This window comes from Chelonoidis abingdonii, chromosome 4, assembly GCF_003597395.2.
Source record: "Chelonoidis abingdonii isolate Lonesome George chromosome 4, CheloAbing_2.0, whole genome shotgun sequence".
NCBI lineage: Eukaryota > Metazoa > Chordata > Testudines > Testudinidae > Chelonoidis > Chelonoidis abingdonii.
Window position 1 is genome coordinate 16930942 of NC_133772.1, and position 18362 is coordinate 16949303.

The 18362-nt window shown below is 55.1% G+C and overlaps 1 protein-coding gene across 1 annotated transcript; it reads right to left on the reverse strand.

Annotated features, from left to right (window-relative positions):
• Nucleotides 1-205: 205 nt before the first annotated feature.
• On the reverse strand, nt 206-10157 carry OPTC (opticin). Its single transcript, XM_032785726.1, has 7 exons — nt 10085-10157; nt 8431-8665; nt 6332-6485; nt 4227-4385; nt 2229-2431; nt 1250-1345; nt 206-761 (listed from the first exon to the last, which is right to left on the reverse strand). Exons 2-7 carry the CDS (start codon nt 8656-8658, stop codon nt 591-593), a joined length of 1011 nt encoding a protein of 336 aa, XP_032641617.1. The 5' UTR covers nt 8659-8665; nt 10085-10157; the 3' UTR covers nt 206-590.
• Nucleotides 10158-18362: the final 8205 nt, after the last annotated feature.

Consider the following 18362-nt stretch of genomic DNA (forward strand, 5'->3'; position numbering starts at 1 on the left):
TGCCGAGACCTAAGCTCTGGGTGGAGCTGTGCACAGGGGAGCCTGTGACTAGAAATGCAGGTCAGGATCCAAGTGACCAAGCTCCAGGCATGAGGGAATCCAGGGTTCATTCCCTCGAAAGCTTTGCCCATCACTGCCCAAACCACAATCCTCATGAAGTAGCTGCCGCCTGCCTTGCCAGATGGAGTTGGTTATTTTGTTTTAAACAATCCACAGAACAAGTTTTTAACCTTTTAAATTTTATTAGTGCTGCTCTCGGCCTGGGGCATCCTTCACGCTGGCACACATGGACTGAGAACTCAAGAAGATCCCCACATCCAGCGCCCCCTGGCCATTTTAAACACATGCCATGGTATCCTTAGCCTAACTAGACTGCTAAACCCATGTTAGTTCGTATGTGCTCACATCGCATCTTAAACCCTAGTCTAGACAAGGTTGGTGGTGCTAAGATGAGCAAGGGAGAAGGGCAAATACCAGATGGTGCAACAGGACAGCCAGGCATGGAGCTCTTAACTTGCGGGTCCAGGACAGGCCCTCTCCTGAGAGCAGTTCCCCATCACAGGTGCTCCCTAGGTGGCTGTCTGGCAGGCTCAGTAGAAGTGGCCAGTGGGTAGCCGAGGCAAACAGAAGTAGGCGTCAGAGAAGAGGCTCAAGTTGATGGGGTTGCGGTCGAGGCGGATGTCCTCCAAGGCCCATCGGATGTGACCGTGGTCCTGGCTGTCGCAGAATGTGTCTTTGTGCATGGTTCGGATGTTGTTGTTCTAGCCGGGGAGACAAAGCACAAAGCCGACATTAAACGGTGGGGGAAAGGGGTGAGGCGAGGTGATGGGTTTGTGCGCTAATTGTCCCTGGCTAGTATGAACCTTTGCTTCTATTAGACTGGGGCTCAAACTGGAGGCAGAGGCAGGAAGGGGCCTAGGACTAGAATAGCAGAGGGGGCATCAGTCCGGACTGAAGGACACTGGCAGAGCTGGGTGTGCACAGGGGGTCCAGCATTGGACTAGCTGTGGGGAGAATGAGGTGCATGGTGAGATCCGTGCAGGGGACATTAGGACTGGGGCATTGTGAGAGAGGATCTCGCCCCACACCCACCTGCACTCTACCTGTGTCTAGCCAGAGCTCTCCGTCCCTCGACTGCAAGGGCAGCAAAATTCAAAAGCAAATGCAAAAATCAAAGAGTGGCCGTATCTTTAAGGGACCATCACCCAGGCTGGCTGGGTCCCCTTGCTTGACTCAGTTACTGCCTCACCTGCAGGTGCAGGGACCGCAGGCCCTCAGGTAGGGGCACTGGGATATAGTCCAGGTTGTTGTCAGACAGGTGAAGGAACTGCAGCTTCTTCAGCTCCTGCAGAAACACAGGCAAATGCATCAGCCCTTGCCCTGGCTGAGAGTCTGGAACGAATGCACCGAGACTCAGCGGGACGGGGTGGAACTCACAGCTTTGCTGAACAGAACATGCTGCTCTCATGCTTGCATGGGACTGTCCCACCCCAGCAAACACTAGAAAAGCTGGGGGTGGGACTTTGGGCTTTGGCTGTTCCCAAGCCCCCGTCAGCTTCTTTATACAGAACATCCGGGTTATTTCTGTGGTACAAAGGGGTAGGAATCAGAGCCAGATAGGCCTAGAAGGGGGTTGAATTGACCAAGGGTATGTCTACACTGCGGAATAACCCCAGGGCTATAGAACTCAAAGATCTTGGGTTTGTTAATCTAGGGCTTGAGTGTCTACACTTATTATATGGGCCCAAATCCAACCCCAGGTTAGGAATTGTTGAACCCTGGGTCCCAACCTGGGCTGACGTGTCTACACTGCATTATATGGACCCAAATGCAACGTGGGAAAACTTGACTATCCAGAGGATAAAGAAAGTCAGCTCGTGGGATTGTGGGCTACTGCTGGTGGACTCCCAGACCACAAGTCCAGTGGCGTTGTGTTTACACTGCAAAGCAATAGAGCATGAACCCTGGATCCCGGTTTGACTCAGGCTCGGACCTGTCACCCCCATACAGTCCTGAAACCCTGGGTCTGAGCCCTGGGTTAGTGCAACTTGTGTGGAGATAGGAGGGAGGTGAGGCTTGAGCCTGAGTTCAAACCCTGAGGTTATCTTGCAATGTAGACATACCCCAAGAGACCCCCAGCCCTCTTGGAGGGTGGAAAAGAAGCTGTGAAATGTAGGGATCCCTTCTGGAATCTTGGGGCAGCCACCAGCCGTTGGGCACAGACTCACCCTGAAGGCTTCAGGTCTGACATCGGAGCTCTGGATCCTGTTGAGCCTGGCATCGAGCCGCACGATGCTGTTGGGCAATGCGGGCAGCGCCGTCAGCCTGTTCTCAGCGAGGATGAGCTCTTGCAAGGTGCTCAGCAGCCGGAAGGAGTCCTCGTCCACCCAGGAGATGAAGTTGCTAGTCAGGTCTATTCGCTTCAGCTTCTCTGATGGACGAGAGGGGAGAGATTTCACCTTCACAAACCCTTGCCATCGCTCACAACGGTGCTGAGCAATAATTAGGAGCTAGGCCTGGCCAGAGCCCTAGGAGAAAAAGCCAGCACTCCAGCAAACAGAACTAGAATGAAACAGGTCCTCCGCTGGTGTAAATGAACACAGCTCCATTGAACTCAATGAAACGATGCCAGTCTACAACAGCCAAGCCTAATCTAGCATCTAACACAACAGGCCAATATCCTGACTATGGTGGCTGGATGCAGCTCCAACAGAAAAGTGAAATACATTTACATCTTTGTTATTATTATTCCTCCAATGGTCAGATTTTCAAGACCTCGGCATCCCCTCTCAGGGACAGGTTTCCAGAGGAGCTCAGCATCCATTTAAGGGCCTAAATCAGAGCAAGGTTTTTAAATATGCACAGCACCCAGCAGGTCGCATTTTAACAGAGCCCAGCCCCCAAACATGCACCTACTGTGTTGAGAGCCTCTGCAAGCCCCAGCTCACAGTTCTCTAGCTAGTCCTGCAATCTTAAGGCTCCATCTGCCTTGGCAGGGTGCATTCCACTGACTATCACCAGGTGCAATTCCTTCCTGCAGGGGAGAAGGGACTTTAAAGCTACAGGGCTCCTATTCCAGCCAGCCAAGGGGGAAGGATTGTGCAATACCACTCTCCTGCCCCTAGAGGGACCCTCTAGGAGATCACCAGAGCTGGGCAAAACCCAGTGAGTTTGGAACGGAGTCACATGCAGTGAAGCCGTCGGGGGGCTGGAAAAATCTGTACAGCGGGGGTGCTGAGAGCCACTGAACCAAACTGTAAACCCTGCATATGATGGAAACCACTTCAAGCCAGGGGATCCAGCAGCACCCCCAGTTCCAGCACCTATGAATCCATGCTGTAAATAGGGGCACCTAGCTTGGCACTTATTGCACAGTCCTGCACTCACCCTCTCCACCCCCAGGAAGATGAGCATGACAGGACCTAACCAGGCTTTTCCATCTCCAACATCTCTGAGCCCTGCCACGTTACAACCAGCGAGTTCTTGGCCCCTCCAGTTCCTAGAGCCGACCAGGACTTACTGTACCAGGACTTTAATAAAGAGCAGCATTGTTGCAGAGCAGTGATATGCGTTCCCATTCACCCTCCTGGGAATGGGCTGCTTTTGGCTCCCTGATTGTGCACCTGGGTGTGATGGGTGGGGCCGTGTGTGCAAGATGCAGCCATGTCCTGGCCTGGCTCTTCCCCCAAGTGATGCCCTTACCTGCCACTCAGCAGGAAGGCAGAAGCCCTGATCTAAATTGTGTAGAGGTGTGTGGACGAACCACTGATCTGACTCGGGCTTGTGTGCCCAGGACTTGGGGCTAAAGCCAGCTCTGGTATCTATCGGCCTGACTCCCATTGGTGCCATGGGAAGCGGCATCTGTGTACACCTGCAATTGTAGCTGATGCCCAAGGAGCAGGTCTGAGCCCTTTGCCGTGGCTGGGAGGAGTCTAAACCTGCCTAGGGAGGATTCAGTGTCAGATTGGATCTGGACCCAGCCAAAACATTGTACAAATCCAGAACAGGATCCAGTGTGACAGCTGAACAGGACTCTGAACAGCACAGCAAGGAGCATCCTCCTCCCTCTGGCAGCTCTGCAATGGGCCCACTTTGCAGTGGCTCACAGAGAGCAGGGGGCAGGGGCTAAGTTTCCCCATCCCCCATGTCCCCCCGCAGAGCACAGTGAAGCCCAGATGCCCAGATCTACATTGGGGGGGGGGGGGGCAGGGCCCGGCTCCACATACTCAGCCTGGTAAAGTCACTGGCTCGGATGTGGCTGATGCGGTTGAAGCGGGCGTAGAGGTATGTGGTCTCCAGGGGCAGTGGCGGGATCTGTTCCAGCTCAGCATCATCGCAGTACACGGAGGTGCTAAGGCACACGCAGACCAGGCAGGTGGGCAGACCTGGGGCAGGGAGAGACGGAGCAGTCAGCCAGCAGCAACAAGCAGGGATCGGGGCTTGGGGGTATTAAATGTAACCTCCGACCGGGGCCCTCAGGGAGGATGGGGGGGACAGATTCTCAGTTGGCCTAGTTCCACTAAAGACAATGAGACTCAGCTGGCTTACCGCAGTGGAGGATCTGGCCCGACACCCCATGCTGTGGGTTAGGAGCAGAGCTCAAGGGAATGTTCTTGACAGAATCTGGAGCCTTTTGAAACTCCCTGGCTTCTGGGGTTTGTTGCAAACCTCGAGGCCAGACCACATGCAACTAGCAGGACCAGATGTCCTGATATTAGGGGCTCTGTCTTATATACGCAACTATCCCCCCTCTCAAAAAACAAATCCATGTGTCCTGATTTTTCACACTTGCTATCTGGTCACACTATATGCAGCATAAGACCAGGTCGGGCCCAGGAACCTTTCTGACTAAGATGGACCCAAAGCCAAGCCCTGGAGCCAACCCCCTAGAATTCCAGGTGACCCAAAATCAACCAGCAGCAGTACAGAGCTGGAGCCTGGGGAACCACCCCCTTCCCAATCCCAGACCAGGACTTCAGAGGAGTCAAAGAAGAGCCCAGCCGTGGGAATCCAGGCCTGGACTTTGGGAGTTCAGCAGGTGCTGTGCTGTTATCCAGGCAGCACTGGAAGGGTCCCTAAAGCTCAGAGTCTGTTCTGGGCTTTGTCAGCTGGGACTCAACCCTCTACTTTCAAGTGAACTGGGATGGCCATGCATTGTGAGAAGGGTCGGAGCACCCTGGCGGACGGCAGCCTGGACAGGGACTGCCAATCCCCTACCCACGCTGTACCAGCTATGTAGATACACAGAGGACTTTGGTCCAGGGCTGTCAGCTCCTTCCACCGACCGCTAAATTCAGAGGAAAACAAAACAAGCAAAAAGCAAACCACAAGAAAGGCCAGGAACAACCAGCCAAAAGAGCTACTTAAAAACAAATCAGCGCAGGCCAAATCTTTCCCTGAGGGATGCGACTCCACCAAACACAGCAGCCAGGTACGCCAGGGGTCTGTTTGGCCTTTCTGCTCCGTCAGAAATGAAACAAAAGGAAACTGTTTGCATCAAGCAAACATCTGATTCCACAATGTCTGGAACTAGACCCTGCTCAGCCAGGCAAAGTGGCAGTGGCAGTGTGACAAGATTTCTGGCACCAATTAAAACTGCGTTGGTTTTTTTTTTGTTTTTCCTCTTTTCCCTCTTCTCCCCCCAGAGCGTGCGCGAGACTCTGAATCTATTAGTGGGGGAGTTCAAAGCATAAAGGCAACCATTTCCCTGAGCCTACTACGTAATTTGTCCCAGTTCGGAGTGACAGAAAATGAATAAAGATATTTATCCCTCGCTGCAGGATTTTAATTGTCACTAATCTAATTGCTACTCTGTCCAATTGTCGCAACATCTCTGCTTGTTAAAGCGTCTCTCCTGTTTGCTGGTGTTCTCATTGCTGTGAGGCAATTTCTCTCACCCGCCACCATGTTCCTCACGCAGGGCAAAGGGTTGGCTCCTGGACAGGGGATGGTCTGCGCACCCTCGTGTCCTTCCACCAGCGCCTCTAAGCTCCCAGGCTTACTCACTGCTTCTCTCTCTCTCCTCCCATCAGTCCTGCGGCCCATGCAGGGATGGGTCTGCCTCTGGGCAAAAGGCCTCAGAGATTGCTGCCCCGTGCCACGCTGGGAAGGAAGCATCTCCATCTCACTCATTTCCAAAGCCCCTTCTTCCCCGCATGGGTACAGAGAAAGCCCCTCCCACTCACCCCCATGCTGACAGAAGGATCTTTCCATACTGCTTTCATTACTCATGGTATTTGGAGACCTACTCAGCTGCATCTCCTGTGAGCAAATCCCCCACATTGCACCATTACCCTGAAGAACAGGTGACGAGGGCTGGTCTCTTACTCACCCTGTTTGGTTATGGGCTCAAGCAGACCTGGCTCGAAGGGCTTGGTCGTGGGGGATGTTGGGGGTGAGCTTCTGGGTGCTTCGGTCGGCATCACTCTCATGCTCCCGATGCCCTCTAGACGCTTGGTTGGAGGAGCCAATGTACCAACCTCAATCTGCAAATACAGGGCAAGGGGCATCATGGCACTGAGCACAGGCTGTGGAGCTGCCCTCATGTTAAAGCACTGACCAGCCACTGACTCCTCCCTTGCCCTGCCCAGTTCACATCTCCACAGGGGAGGGGTAGAAGGTGCCACAGGGCAGGCTGGAGGGCTACAGCAGTGATATACCTGAAATAGCCAACGTCTAGGGTAGGCAGGCACCCAATCCCGTTGAAACACACCTAACTCCCTTAGGCTCCACTGAAGACCCCCCACTGCCAGCTGCACCAGGTAACAGAGGGTTCCTAGCCATGGCATGCTCCGTGCAACAGCAATACCAGACATGTCGCGCATTCATATGGCGCCTTTCTCCCCATGGCTGTCATGCTGTGAGCCAACTTCAGCGGGAATGAGTATGGGGTGAGGGCAAGTGAGTGTGTGTAAGGGAAGCTAACACTGTCTCATGGCAGCTCTTTGCTGACTACAAGCTGATGTAACTTTCCTGCTGCAGGGCCCTGGTGCACACAGCCTCAGTTTAGCCTCAGCCCTTATTTTGACCCCGCTGATCAGCTCAGTGACGTCAGTGGGAGTTTCGCAGAGGACTCCAGCAAGAGCAGGGTCAGCCCCTGTACACTGGAACGACCGCACTGCTGCAGAAATGCAGCCACCCCCTGTGAGGGAGCAGCCTGCCCTGGTCGTCTGACACCCAGCACCCAGCAAGGAAACACAGTAGCACAGGGCAGGGAGTGAACTGAAGGAGAATGCCACATGCAAGTGAACGTACAGCGACCAGGTCAGCGTCTCAGCTAGGGTCAATCCGCGTAGTTCTGTAGACTCTGGCTCAGGGACTTAGCGAAGCAGGGTAGAATTACGCAACAGCTAGGTTAGCTCCCCTTCCCTGGAGCACTCTGCCATGGATAACAGGGTTCAAAAAAGAACTAGATAAGGGTCCATCAATGGCTATTAGCCAGGATGGGCAGGGATAGTGTCCCTAGCCTCTGTTTGCCAGAAGCTGGGAATGGGTGACAGAGGATGGATCATTTCATGATTCCCAGCTCTGTTCATTCCCTCTGGGGCACCTGGCACTGTCCACTGTCAGAAGACAGGATACTGGGCTAGATGGACCTTTGGTCTGACCCAGTATGGCCGTTCTTATGGATCTTTCCTGGTACCACTGCTTCACTCTGCCACAGCCTCTTGAAGCCAAGTACATTTGATAATGAAGCCTCACAACCCCTCTGTGAACATGATTATTTCCAGCTTACACAGGGGCAAGCTGAAGCATGGAGAGGGTTATGTGACCTGCCCAAGGCCATGCAATAAGTCATTGGCAGAGCTAGGCATTGGCAATAGGACTGCTGCTAAGCAGGATCAGGATCTAGCTACCAGACAATGCTATATTCTAGTGACCACATGTGGTCAAGACCTCAGTGCTAAGTGTTAGGGGAAAGCTGGTTCTCCCTCCTGACTCAGAACTTTAAAGACATCGTAGACAGTGTTATACTCATGTTTCCCTCTGGATCCTACACTGCTGCAAGCCTCCCTATCAACCAGCTGACTAGGAGATCAGACTAGATAATCATGATGGTCCCTTCTGACATTATAATCTGTGTGAATCGAAGAACGCTCTTCTTCATGGCTTGCAAACTCTACCAGGGAAGCACCTAGGAGAAGAGAGTGAAGTACCTAAACTGGAGAAAGTGGGGTTGTACTCACAGCTAGACTCCTGAATCCCAGATGAAAGCATTTCTGTCCACCAAGTGCTGTGGGTGGAAGAGTGGCCAGAATGCCCCAGCCCTGGAGAGACAGAGCGGGGAGCAGGAGGGACGCCTGGCTCAGCAAAGGTGGTAGCACAGAAGCTACCCTGGGATCCTAGAGAAAGGAGCTGCCTTAGGACTCCCCACAGGCACCTGGAGAAGAGTTGGTCCATGTTTCTGCTGCTCTGTTGTCTTCATCTTACCTTTGGTCCCAGGTCACTATAGTCATAAAGCTCTTCATAGAAGCTCGGGTCAATGATCTCTCCATAGCTGTCTAGGCTGAGGTCGTAGTTGGGCAGGTCCAGGTTGTCATCGGTTGCAATGTCAGCTCTGGGCTTCTTTTCCTTCTTCTCGCCTTCTTCTTTAGGCGGGGCAGCCAAGGCCAGCCCCAGAGCCAGGGTGGTGACCCCCAGCAAGGCTATGCTCCGCATCCCACACCTGTGCTGAGAAAAGAGAAGCAACAAAGCATTTTTGTCACCACTGGTCAGCTCAGTTCTGCCACTTATAGGGCTGAGCTCAGGGCTGCTGGGTCTGAGGGATGTGTCCTACTTGCCCAGCACAGGGTTCTGATCCCCCAGGAACACCTGCCTGAGGTGCGCTTGGTGGATTAACACGCACTAGGTGCAGGGAACCCAGCAAGGGGGTGCCACGGTCTGGGAGTGAAGTGGATAGGCAGAGCCGGGTATGGGGAGCCCAGGACTGGGACTGCGAGGAGTATGGCTGGCCAGGAGTGAGGGGCATTGGCAGAGCTGCTGAGGGTGGAGCAGTGGGGCTAGGGCTAGCACAGCAGAGCTTGGAACCAATCAGATTTGAGCAGCACTGTGTTGGGCAAAGGGGGTTCAGCAGTGGCAGGAGATGGGGTGCATGGGGAATCCAGGAATACCACAGCCAGGTATATTGCAGGCTAGGGTAGCGGAGTTCTGTCAGGGAGGTGAGCGGAGGTTCCCCTTTGTAAACAATAACATTTACCACATTCATCTAAGTATTTTGCAAACCCCACTGTCTGGCACCCTTGCTGTGCAGCAAAGACAGGGGTCAGACCGCAAGCTCTGCTCACTTGTGCTCAGATTTCCAAGTGCTCCACTCCCACAGACTCTTTTCCATGAGGGCTTAGCACCTATTTAAACACCTCCAGGAGGGTTGGGTTTGCAAAAACACCCAGCAGTTCTCAGGGTGACCCAGATGGGCCAGATATTCAGGAGGGCTGAGCCCCCAGCCGGATGAGCTTTCTTGAGCCTGCATGCAGGTGCTGAGCTATTTGGGAAACCTGGCCCAGCAAGCACTAGTTGATGTTTCCTCCAAGTGCTGGCCACCGGCTCTACCCCCTACCCAACCCTTCACTTTAGCTCCTTCTACTGCACCTTTTGTCGCTCTCCCCGAGTCTCCCTGGCCTTGTCCTGGAGCACGTTAAACAGGCTTCCTCTGCAGCAGCAGTAGTAAGGGTACTTGGCTTTCCTGCTGGAGAGAACCAATGGATTGTGCCTAGCGCCCCAGAGGAAATTATTACTCTTCTTTTCTTTTCACACACACACACACACACACAGACCAGCACACGCTTATTTGGCACAGCTCTCTCCAGTCTATAAAAGACAGCACTGAATTTCAAATGTCCTGAAGTGAAGCATCTGGCCCTTAATCTCAGCTGGTTTCCCACAGATCAAACCCAGCATTAAGAGAGTAATAAAAAACCCTTTGAAATGCACACTGCAGGCAGCCTCATGCATTCTGCATAAAGCCCAATCCCCAGGAACCTCCCACTCCCACAACGCCTCTGAACTGAGCATCAAAGCCCCTGAGCTCAGCTCACTCAAGAGAAAGAGAGAGAAGGGGAGAGAGAGGCACAAGTCACAGACGTACCCCCTGGTCCCTCGGGCTGCCCTGGAAGAGCGCAAACCTCCCAGTTCCTGCAAAGCTCATGTGCTGGGACCCAGGGGCTGCAGAGGTTTTAACGAGGGCGAGGGGAGGGCAGCCCTGCCTGGTTGGGGGTGGGAGTGTGCAGGGGATAAGCAGGAAGTGCAGCCAATCAGGGTGATGATTATTCCAGCTGTCACCTGCCCCCCTCCCATGGTGTCTCTTGTACAGTGCCCCCAGGGGCTAGCTGCCATGCTCACTTATAGCTTTCCTCCAAGAGGTTGGACTTGCTTTTAGGGCCTGCATGCTGGGATGGGGGAGGCGGGCCTGAGAGCACTTTTCTTCCCTCTTCCCCCAGACTTTACAGCCTGCCAGCACGTAACCTGCGGGGGCAGGGGAGATAGGCAGAGGAGTCCTAGGGTGACATGCAGCTTGTGCAGGGTGGGGAAACGCTGCCCAATGCCCCACTTAAACCCATCAGGCCTAATGCTGGTCCCACCAAAGCCAGCCGGAGTTTCACCATAAACTCCCCAGTGTACATTTTGCAAAGGGTCTGCGGCACCTCCCCCACTTTGCTGGGCTGAGTTTCACCCCTAGCTGCACGGGTCACTTGCTGAAGGATTCTCTGCACCTTGAAGTCTTTAAATGATGATGTGAGGACTTCAGTGGCTCAGACGTAGGTTAGGGGTTTGTTACAGGAATGAGTGGGTGAGATTCTGTGGCCTGCATTATGGAGGAGGTCGGACTAGATGATCATAATAGTTCCTTCTGTCCTTAAAGTCTATGATTCTATAGCTGGGAAACATGCCTACGGGTTGGGTGCCCGTTAGGTCTCCCCTTGGCTTAGTGGGGTGCGTGATGTTCATGCAGGATAACGTGGGAACAAGCAGAACCGTGTGGGGAGAGGTACATGCAGGGCGTGCTCAGCCTGTAAAAACCCTGGCCGCAAGGTCAGAATTCACTGAGAAATACCCGGGTAGGAGCTCTCTTTCCAAAGGGCTAGGTCTGCCCTGTGTTATGCAGGAGGAGAGGCTAGCTGAGCACAGTGGCTTTAGCATCTATGAATCAGTGGTCCCCACACTGTGGCGGAACACGTGCTGGGGTTGTGCAGAGAGTGGGAGCCGACTCCATCTCCTCCTTCCCCGCTGCTGAATCCCATCCAATGCACAGGGCTTCCTCCCAGCTGCTTTCCCCTGGAAGCCACAGCTTGGAGGTGCTATGTTGCCCTGCAATGGCCAGTGGGAAGGGAAGCGTCTACACGCCACTCTATCTGCGGAGATAGGGGCCACACGCTGGGAAAGGCTGAGATTTCCCCTGGGCTTGGATACATTTTGGAATTGTGACAATCCAGTATTTCATGTGAATTTAGCACTGGGGCAGGAAAGGGGTGGGCGCAGGACCGGCGCTAGGGTTTCTGGTGCCCTAGGCGCCGGGATGTTTCGCCGCCCCACGTGCGGGTCTCGCAGCTCCAGCGGAGCTGCTTGCAGGCATGCCTACGGCAGGTCCACCGGAGCCTTGCTCCCTGACCCCGGGGGGGGGGAGCCGCCCTGGGCTGCCGGTCACGCGGCCGGCTACTGCCGGGGGGGGCGCCCTGGCTGCCGGCTGCGGCGGCGGCTCCCTGACCCGGGGGAGGGAGGACGCCTAGGCTGCCGGTCGCAGCGGCGGCTCCCTGACCCGGGGGGGGGCACCCTGGGCTGCAGGCAGCGCGGCGGCTCCCTGACCCGGGGGGGCGCCCTGGGCTGCGGGCTGCGCGCGGCTCCTTGATCGGGGGAGCGCCCTGGGCTGCCGGTGCGGCGGCGGCTCGCTGACCCGGGGAGGGGTGCCTGGCTCTGTGGTCGCACGGTGGCGGCTCCTGACCCCGGGGGGGCTGCCGGGCTGTGGCGGCAGCTCTCTGCCCGGCGGGCGGGGGCGCCTTGGGCTGCCAGCTGCAGCGGCGGCGCATGACTCAGGGGCGCGCTGACCGGCAGCGCCCTGACCCGGGGGACACCTTGGGCTGCCGGCGGCAGGCAGCTGCTGCTGCCAGCAGCTCAGCCCCTTCAGCAGCAGCGGCTGCAACCATTTAAAAATTTTTTTGGGGGCGCCACTTTTTGGCGCCCCCAAATCTTGGCACTCTAGGCAACCGCCTAGTTCGCCTAAATGGTTGCACCGGCCCTGGGTGGGCGGGAAATGTGCTTTCAGGAGATGAGATCTCACTGGACAGTTCCTTCTTCGGTGGGTGCCACCCTCTGTTCTTAGCAGGGTCCTTGTTGGTTGGATGCCATCTCCCCATCCACAGCCGGGAGCTCACTGGCAGTGGTCTGATCACCATTACGGCCAGGATGGGCCCATGTCCCAGCAGCCGGATGGCTGTTTAAATTCAACGCCTCACAAAAAAATGCTGTCTTTGTAGCCAAAGCTCCGACTGGAAGCGGCCACCCCCACTCCCACCCCCGCAAGAGATTAGTGCTGGCTTGCACCTCGGCAGTGCTGTTGCTTTGGAAACCTGGGGGGGGGGGGCACATTGTTTGTTGATGCTGGACATACAGTGCTGACGTCAGGGCCTCTCCCCTCTCAGTGGGACAGCAGCTCCTCCACATCTGTGTGCCGTGGTGATCAACAAACCGCCTTACATCCCCTTCCTCAGGGCAGAGGAGCGGCAGCGTGTCTGCCAGGCGTGCAGGCTGGCTGCACTAGAGCCTGCTGCCGCAGTTGCATTTGAGCCGCAGCTTGCGAGGGGCCCTGGCCTGCCCCACTGTCCTCCTGGGTGTGGGGGGTTGTTGCAGGGCTGCCCAGCTAGTGGCTGCTTGGAACCAGGAACGGCCGCAGCCACGCGCTCTAACGCTGGAGCTGACAAGCCCAGAATAGCACCAGAGGGTGGCAGAGACCCCTCCTGTACCGTGTGCTGTTCACATCCTAAACAGGGGCCGTCTTTGCACGACCCCATTGCCTGAGGGTGGCAGGGGGCACCAGTTGGAAAACAAGGCTTAACCGTGGTTTGGCCACCCCTTCCCTGTGCACAGGGGTTCAGGAGAAAGGCTCAAAACCTGGCAGCTTGGGAGCAGAGGAGGACGATGCTCCATGCCCAGGACTCTAATGCAGGGCCACAGAGCTAGGCCGAACCCAAGGCCAGGGAATTCTGCATTCCCCTTCCTTTTACAAACATTGTCCCGGCCGTGAGGAAAGGCGCTTGCTGACTGCAGCTGTTGTCTCTTCTGAGCTATCCCATGTCCCCAACCACCTGCAGAATGAGTGAATGCAAGTGCCCCAGAGATGGAGCCTGTTCCCTCCTCTGGATCCCTGGGAACTCCTCCACCAACCTCCCAGAGGGGGGCCTAGAGGAGCCGACTTTCTGAGCCCATCAATGCTGTTCCTCGATTGCCAAGCAATGCAGAGATACTGACCCTCACCCCCCCAGGGCTGAGTGTGCACATTCCTAACCCTTCCCAACCACCGGAGAGAGACCCCACAACTAGGACTTGAACCCAGAGGCTGGGCCAACTTGGTACAAAGCTCTTTGCATGGACACCAGCAGTCCATCCTTCTAGCAGATCTGCCTGCCGGTGCTATTCCTGCATCCCTTTCAGCCTGTGAACCCCCAAGCCAGCTCCCTGCGGCCTACAGCCTGCACTGCATGGTCTCCACACAGGAGGTGGCCTGAGCTGATGGCCTCTCGCTCCCCAGCTTGGAAGCATTGGAGAGGCAGCAAGCTGAGCCCGCAGGGAGCGGGGGACCCTGCCAGCTGAGCAGGGAGTGACGCTGACTGGTTTTGAAAGGAGTCCCGTCTGATTCTTCCCTCCCAGCTGGAAGACGCACCTTAGCTGCATCTGATGAGCAGAGTCTGTCGCAGTGCAGGGGAGGGAAACTCTGCTTGGGGGTGGGGTGCAAAGAGGAAAAGGCACCTCGCAGTGTTTGTATTGCAACCCGTCTGGGAGTGCCAGTGAGTGAGTTCCTCACTCCCCACATGTCATACAGCAGCCGGGGAATACTTTCATCCTCCTCCAGCATGCAAGCCTGGAAAGTAGGGCAGAAGCCTGGCTGGATTACCCACCTCTGTGCTCAGAGGAGGAGAAGCAGACTGGCTGAAAGGGACAATGTAGGAAACACACATGATTACTGAGTGGCAGTATGGCCTGATGGAGAGAGGGTCGGACGGGTACTAGGGAGTCAATTCCCAGCTCAGCCACTACTTGCTGGATGACCTTAGGCAATCACTTCACTGCTCTGTGCTTCAGTTTCCCCATCTGTAAAATGGGCATAATGTACTGGTCAGTGTAGACAGCACTCCACCAACAGATCGTTACCTTAGTGTTAAGTTGTTCTCTTGTACTTTGTTATGTTGTGTTGTACGTGAAGCTGTTGTGTTGTATGTTGTTACCGTAGGGGTAGGGAGGTAGTAGGAACTTAAATCCTGTCCATGGTTCTGGAGTTGTTACTTGCAGTGTTCCAATAAATCTCTGTCCTTCTAGCGCAATACTGACCTTTATAAAGCACTTTGAGATCTAGGGGTGAAAAACACTAGATAAAACTAGGCGTTATTATTCCAGGGGGAGGGGAGTTCTGTGCTGCTACAGTGCTGGGGAGCCGGGGAGACCCGCATCCTAACCTTCCTTAACAGGGCACTGAGGGGAGAGGGAGCTGAGAATTTCAGAGAACAGCTGATTTTTAAAGGTAAATATTTGCCATGTGTGTGTGTCTGTGCCAGGTTGCACCCACAGCTGGAGGTGGGTAGCTGCAATTTACTCTCCTCTCTCATCCTTTCATTAGTTTAATGAAAACAAGGGGCTGAAAAGCACTGTCTACAACCAGGCATTGCACAGGAAAGCTTCCTCCCGCCCCAGCAAATGCTCCTTACTACAGCCTTCCCAGCGTCTCTAGCCCTGCGGGTACCACAGCTCCCCCAATGCACCTTAATCCTGCCCTGCAGCCCTCCCTCCTAGTCCAGTCCTGTGCATTCCACAGCCACTGGCTGCCCAAGCCAATCTACCACCCTGGGCAAAACATCAGTGTGCTGCTGCCCCTGCTCCTGCTCTGAGACCTTTTCTCCATCTGCCCCCTCACACGCCCCTTCTTTGGCCTCCTCTGCTCCCCTGGGGCCAGGGACTTGCTCCCCATCCATCCCTACCGTGGCTTCCTTTCTCCTCTCCAAGGCTGGAGACCCCTACCCCCTGCAATCCTTCCCCAGGAGCCACTTAGCTCAACCACAGTGGCATCTAGGCACCCTCCCCCATCCGGCCTCTCACATTCCACACCCCCAGCCCACAAGCCGCACTGTCAGCCTGCTGGTGGGTGTGCTTCCCAGAATCCTGCTCCTCGGAGTCTCAGCTGGCAGCCACTCCTTCCCCTGGGCAGCTCTGCCAGCCTTATCCCCTGCCATCCATTCCCTAAATCTGCCACCCCCAGAAATCCACCACTCTAGGGAGCTGCCTACTTTCGTATGCCTAGAACGGCCTCTGCCCACAGCTCTACCAATGCACCTTAAGCCCAGCCTGCTGGCCTCCCTGCTGTTCCATTCCTGGATCCCTACACACAGCTCTGCCAATGCCCCTCAGCCCGGACCTCTAGTGGCACTGCTCCCTGGCCCAGCGCTCTCCGTGACAGATGGCCGGTTTTGTCAGTTTTGTGCCTCGTGACTTGCACAGACTCCCTCTAGGGGTTACCTTCCTAGCTTGATGCTTTTGGTTCATGTCAGCCTCTGAGCATAGGTGTCTGTCGGAGGGACTGAACATCACCGCCTCTTGGAGGACATGTATCCGGATTATGAACATCCCGGCACTGGATTGAACATCCCGGCACATCCACCTCGCCTGGAGCCTGGGCCTGGAACCAGCATCTGAGCCAGAGAAAGGTCATTAATCGTGCAACTCCCGGAACACCCACGTGCGCCTCGCATCTGCAAGGCACAGTGCCCAGTGCTCATGCATATAAAGACCTCATGTGCCCTCTCTTCCTCCAACCACACACACTCATCACACATATGCAACTCTCTGCAGAGACCCTCACTTACAAACACACAATCCCATCAAACATGCACACGCACACACAGCTTCTGTTCTCTTTCACACACACAGCCTCCTCCCACACATGCTCCCACCTTCAGAGATTCTAATGCCATACACAAGGCACGCGCTGAGGGCTCAGAACCATCGTAGGGACTGCACCGAGGTACCTGCATCATGCGCTCCCTTGACCACACGCACAGGTCCATGCGGGGCAGTTGGGAGGGCTACATCTGAGGAGATGATTATGGAAAGCAGGGGAGGGTGGAGGTGGAGTGATGGGGAGGTGCTAAGAATCCTGGAAAAACCCAAGCTGTGTTCTAGCTTGGAGGGCAGCCATGCCCTGCAGCCCCATCCCCGCTAGGCACAGAAAAGTGCCGAGGGCCTGCAGTAATCCATTTTAAGCCCTCATTAGAGGGCTCGCTAGTGCTGGAGGTGGCGTGGCAGCCCGGAGTGGCGCATTCCAGCTGGCTCAGTGGGTCCGCTCCTTTGAAGGGCCAGTGGCATTTGGCTGCTTTTCAGGGGTCGCCCGGGTGCTGTGCTGCCCGCTCGCTGGATGAAATGGACTTGGTTCACAGAGAAGTCAGGAGTGGCGCACTGATCACGGGGGCTGGGTCAGAGAGAGAGAGGCTTGCAGTTCAGAGAGCATTGCTATAGCCAGCCGAGGCTAAGTGGAGGGAGATACTATGAAGATGCATTAAAGGCAGACAGCTGGGTATATTCCTCTTTCTTTCCCTGTCCCCCTCCTGCCCAGGAAATATCAGGCACAATTCATTTCCTGTAGGTTGGACAATTTTAAACCACTGCCAGACAAAGGGCTAGATATGGGCTGAAAGCCACAGCCCAAACCACAGGAGCGGGGAACTGGAAAAGGCCCAGGATGCAGCAAGAACTCTCGGGAGGAATTCTAGCTGAATTCAAACCCATGACAGCTCTGCTATGCCCTGTTGCTTTCCCAAAGGAGTTGAGGTTTGCCCAGACCCATGTCTTTTCCCCGCCTTGGCTGCTGCTTGACTGCCAGCCACCATCCCAGAGATGGCCGCATTACACTGTTGGGAGATAATGGAGATAAGGCCCCAGAGAGTGAGCGGCACTGGGGCTCCATGCTTGTGCAGCCACTGATAGGTTGGGGGCCGCGGTTTGTAATTAGTCTCATTATGCACCTTGCACTAGGCCCCATATTTTTAGCGTCTCTCTCTCTCTCTTCTCCTCTCTGTAGGATCGATGACTCCCCTCCCCATATATCAAATGCCCTGTGAGCCCTGGGAACGCCTTTGATGTTCCCATCCCCATGCGGCATGCCCACGTCCCCTGGATCCTCAGCAATCCACTAGGGCTAATTAGGAGATTTCCCACATTCCCACTGATGCCTGCTAACACGGCTGGAGAGCTCACAAGTTACCACCCCACTTTCTTCTGAGCCCCGAAAGGCTGCTGTTTGCAGGGGGGTGGGGAGGGAAAGAAATGATCCCCCTCTTTTTTTTTTTTTTTTTTTTTTACAGTGTTGATATCCTGCAGGAGACAGAGCTGTCCTGCCTAGAGGGATGGCAAGGTAATTCTCTCTCTGTCTCGCTCACATATGCACATCAGAGAGTTTACGATTCATGCCCTGATCACAATCTAAAACAACTCCGATTTTATCCTGCGGCGATCAGCATGAGGCTAGCTTGCTCCCTGCACCCACTCTGCATACACAGACACGCCTCCCTGCCAACACACACGTGAATGAAGCGCCACATCTAGGCACATGCGTTCAAACACACACACTCACCCACGGACCCCCGCCCACCCCTTTATGATTCATGCCTCCATGACAATCTCTGATGAGCTTTGAGTCTACAGCAATGGGCAGAAAGATAAACTGCAGCCCACACCCATTCTGTTCCCATGCACATACCCCCCTACACATGCACACACAGCCAGTCACAACCACTTACCCCACAAGTATCCATATCATTTGTGAGCTGACACATACACCTAGACACCCAGAAGACACAATCTCTCCTCCTCACACCCATTCCACATACTCCTAGACACAGAGACTGTGCATTCCCCAGTAAGGGTGTGATGATGAACTGGGGGCAGCTCCGCCCCGACTTTCACAACCACACAGGCATTCGCACCCCAAACTGGCAAGTGTCGCAAGCTTGGAAAATGCATGCGTCCTCCGCCATCAGCCTGTGGCCAATGGAGAGGGCAACAAACTCCTACCAGCTAGCAGAGTTAGTCCTGTGGTTCAAGTGGTAGAAGTCTTTGGTTCAGTGTGGGGTGACCAGATGTCCCGATTTTAAAGGGACAGTCCCGATTTT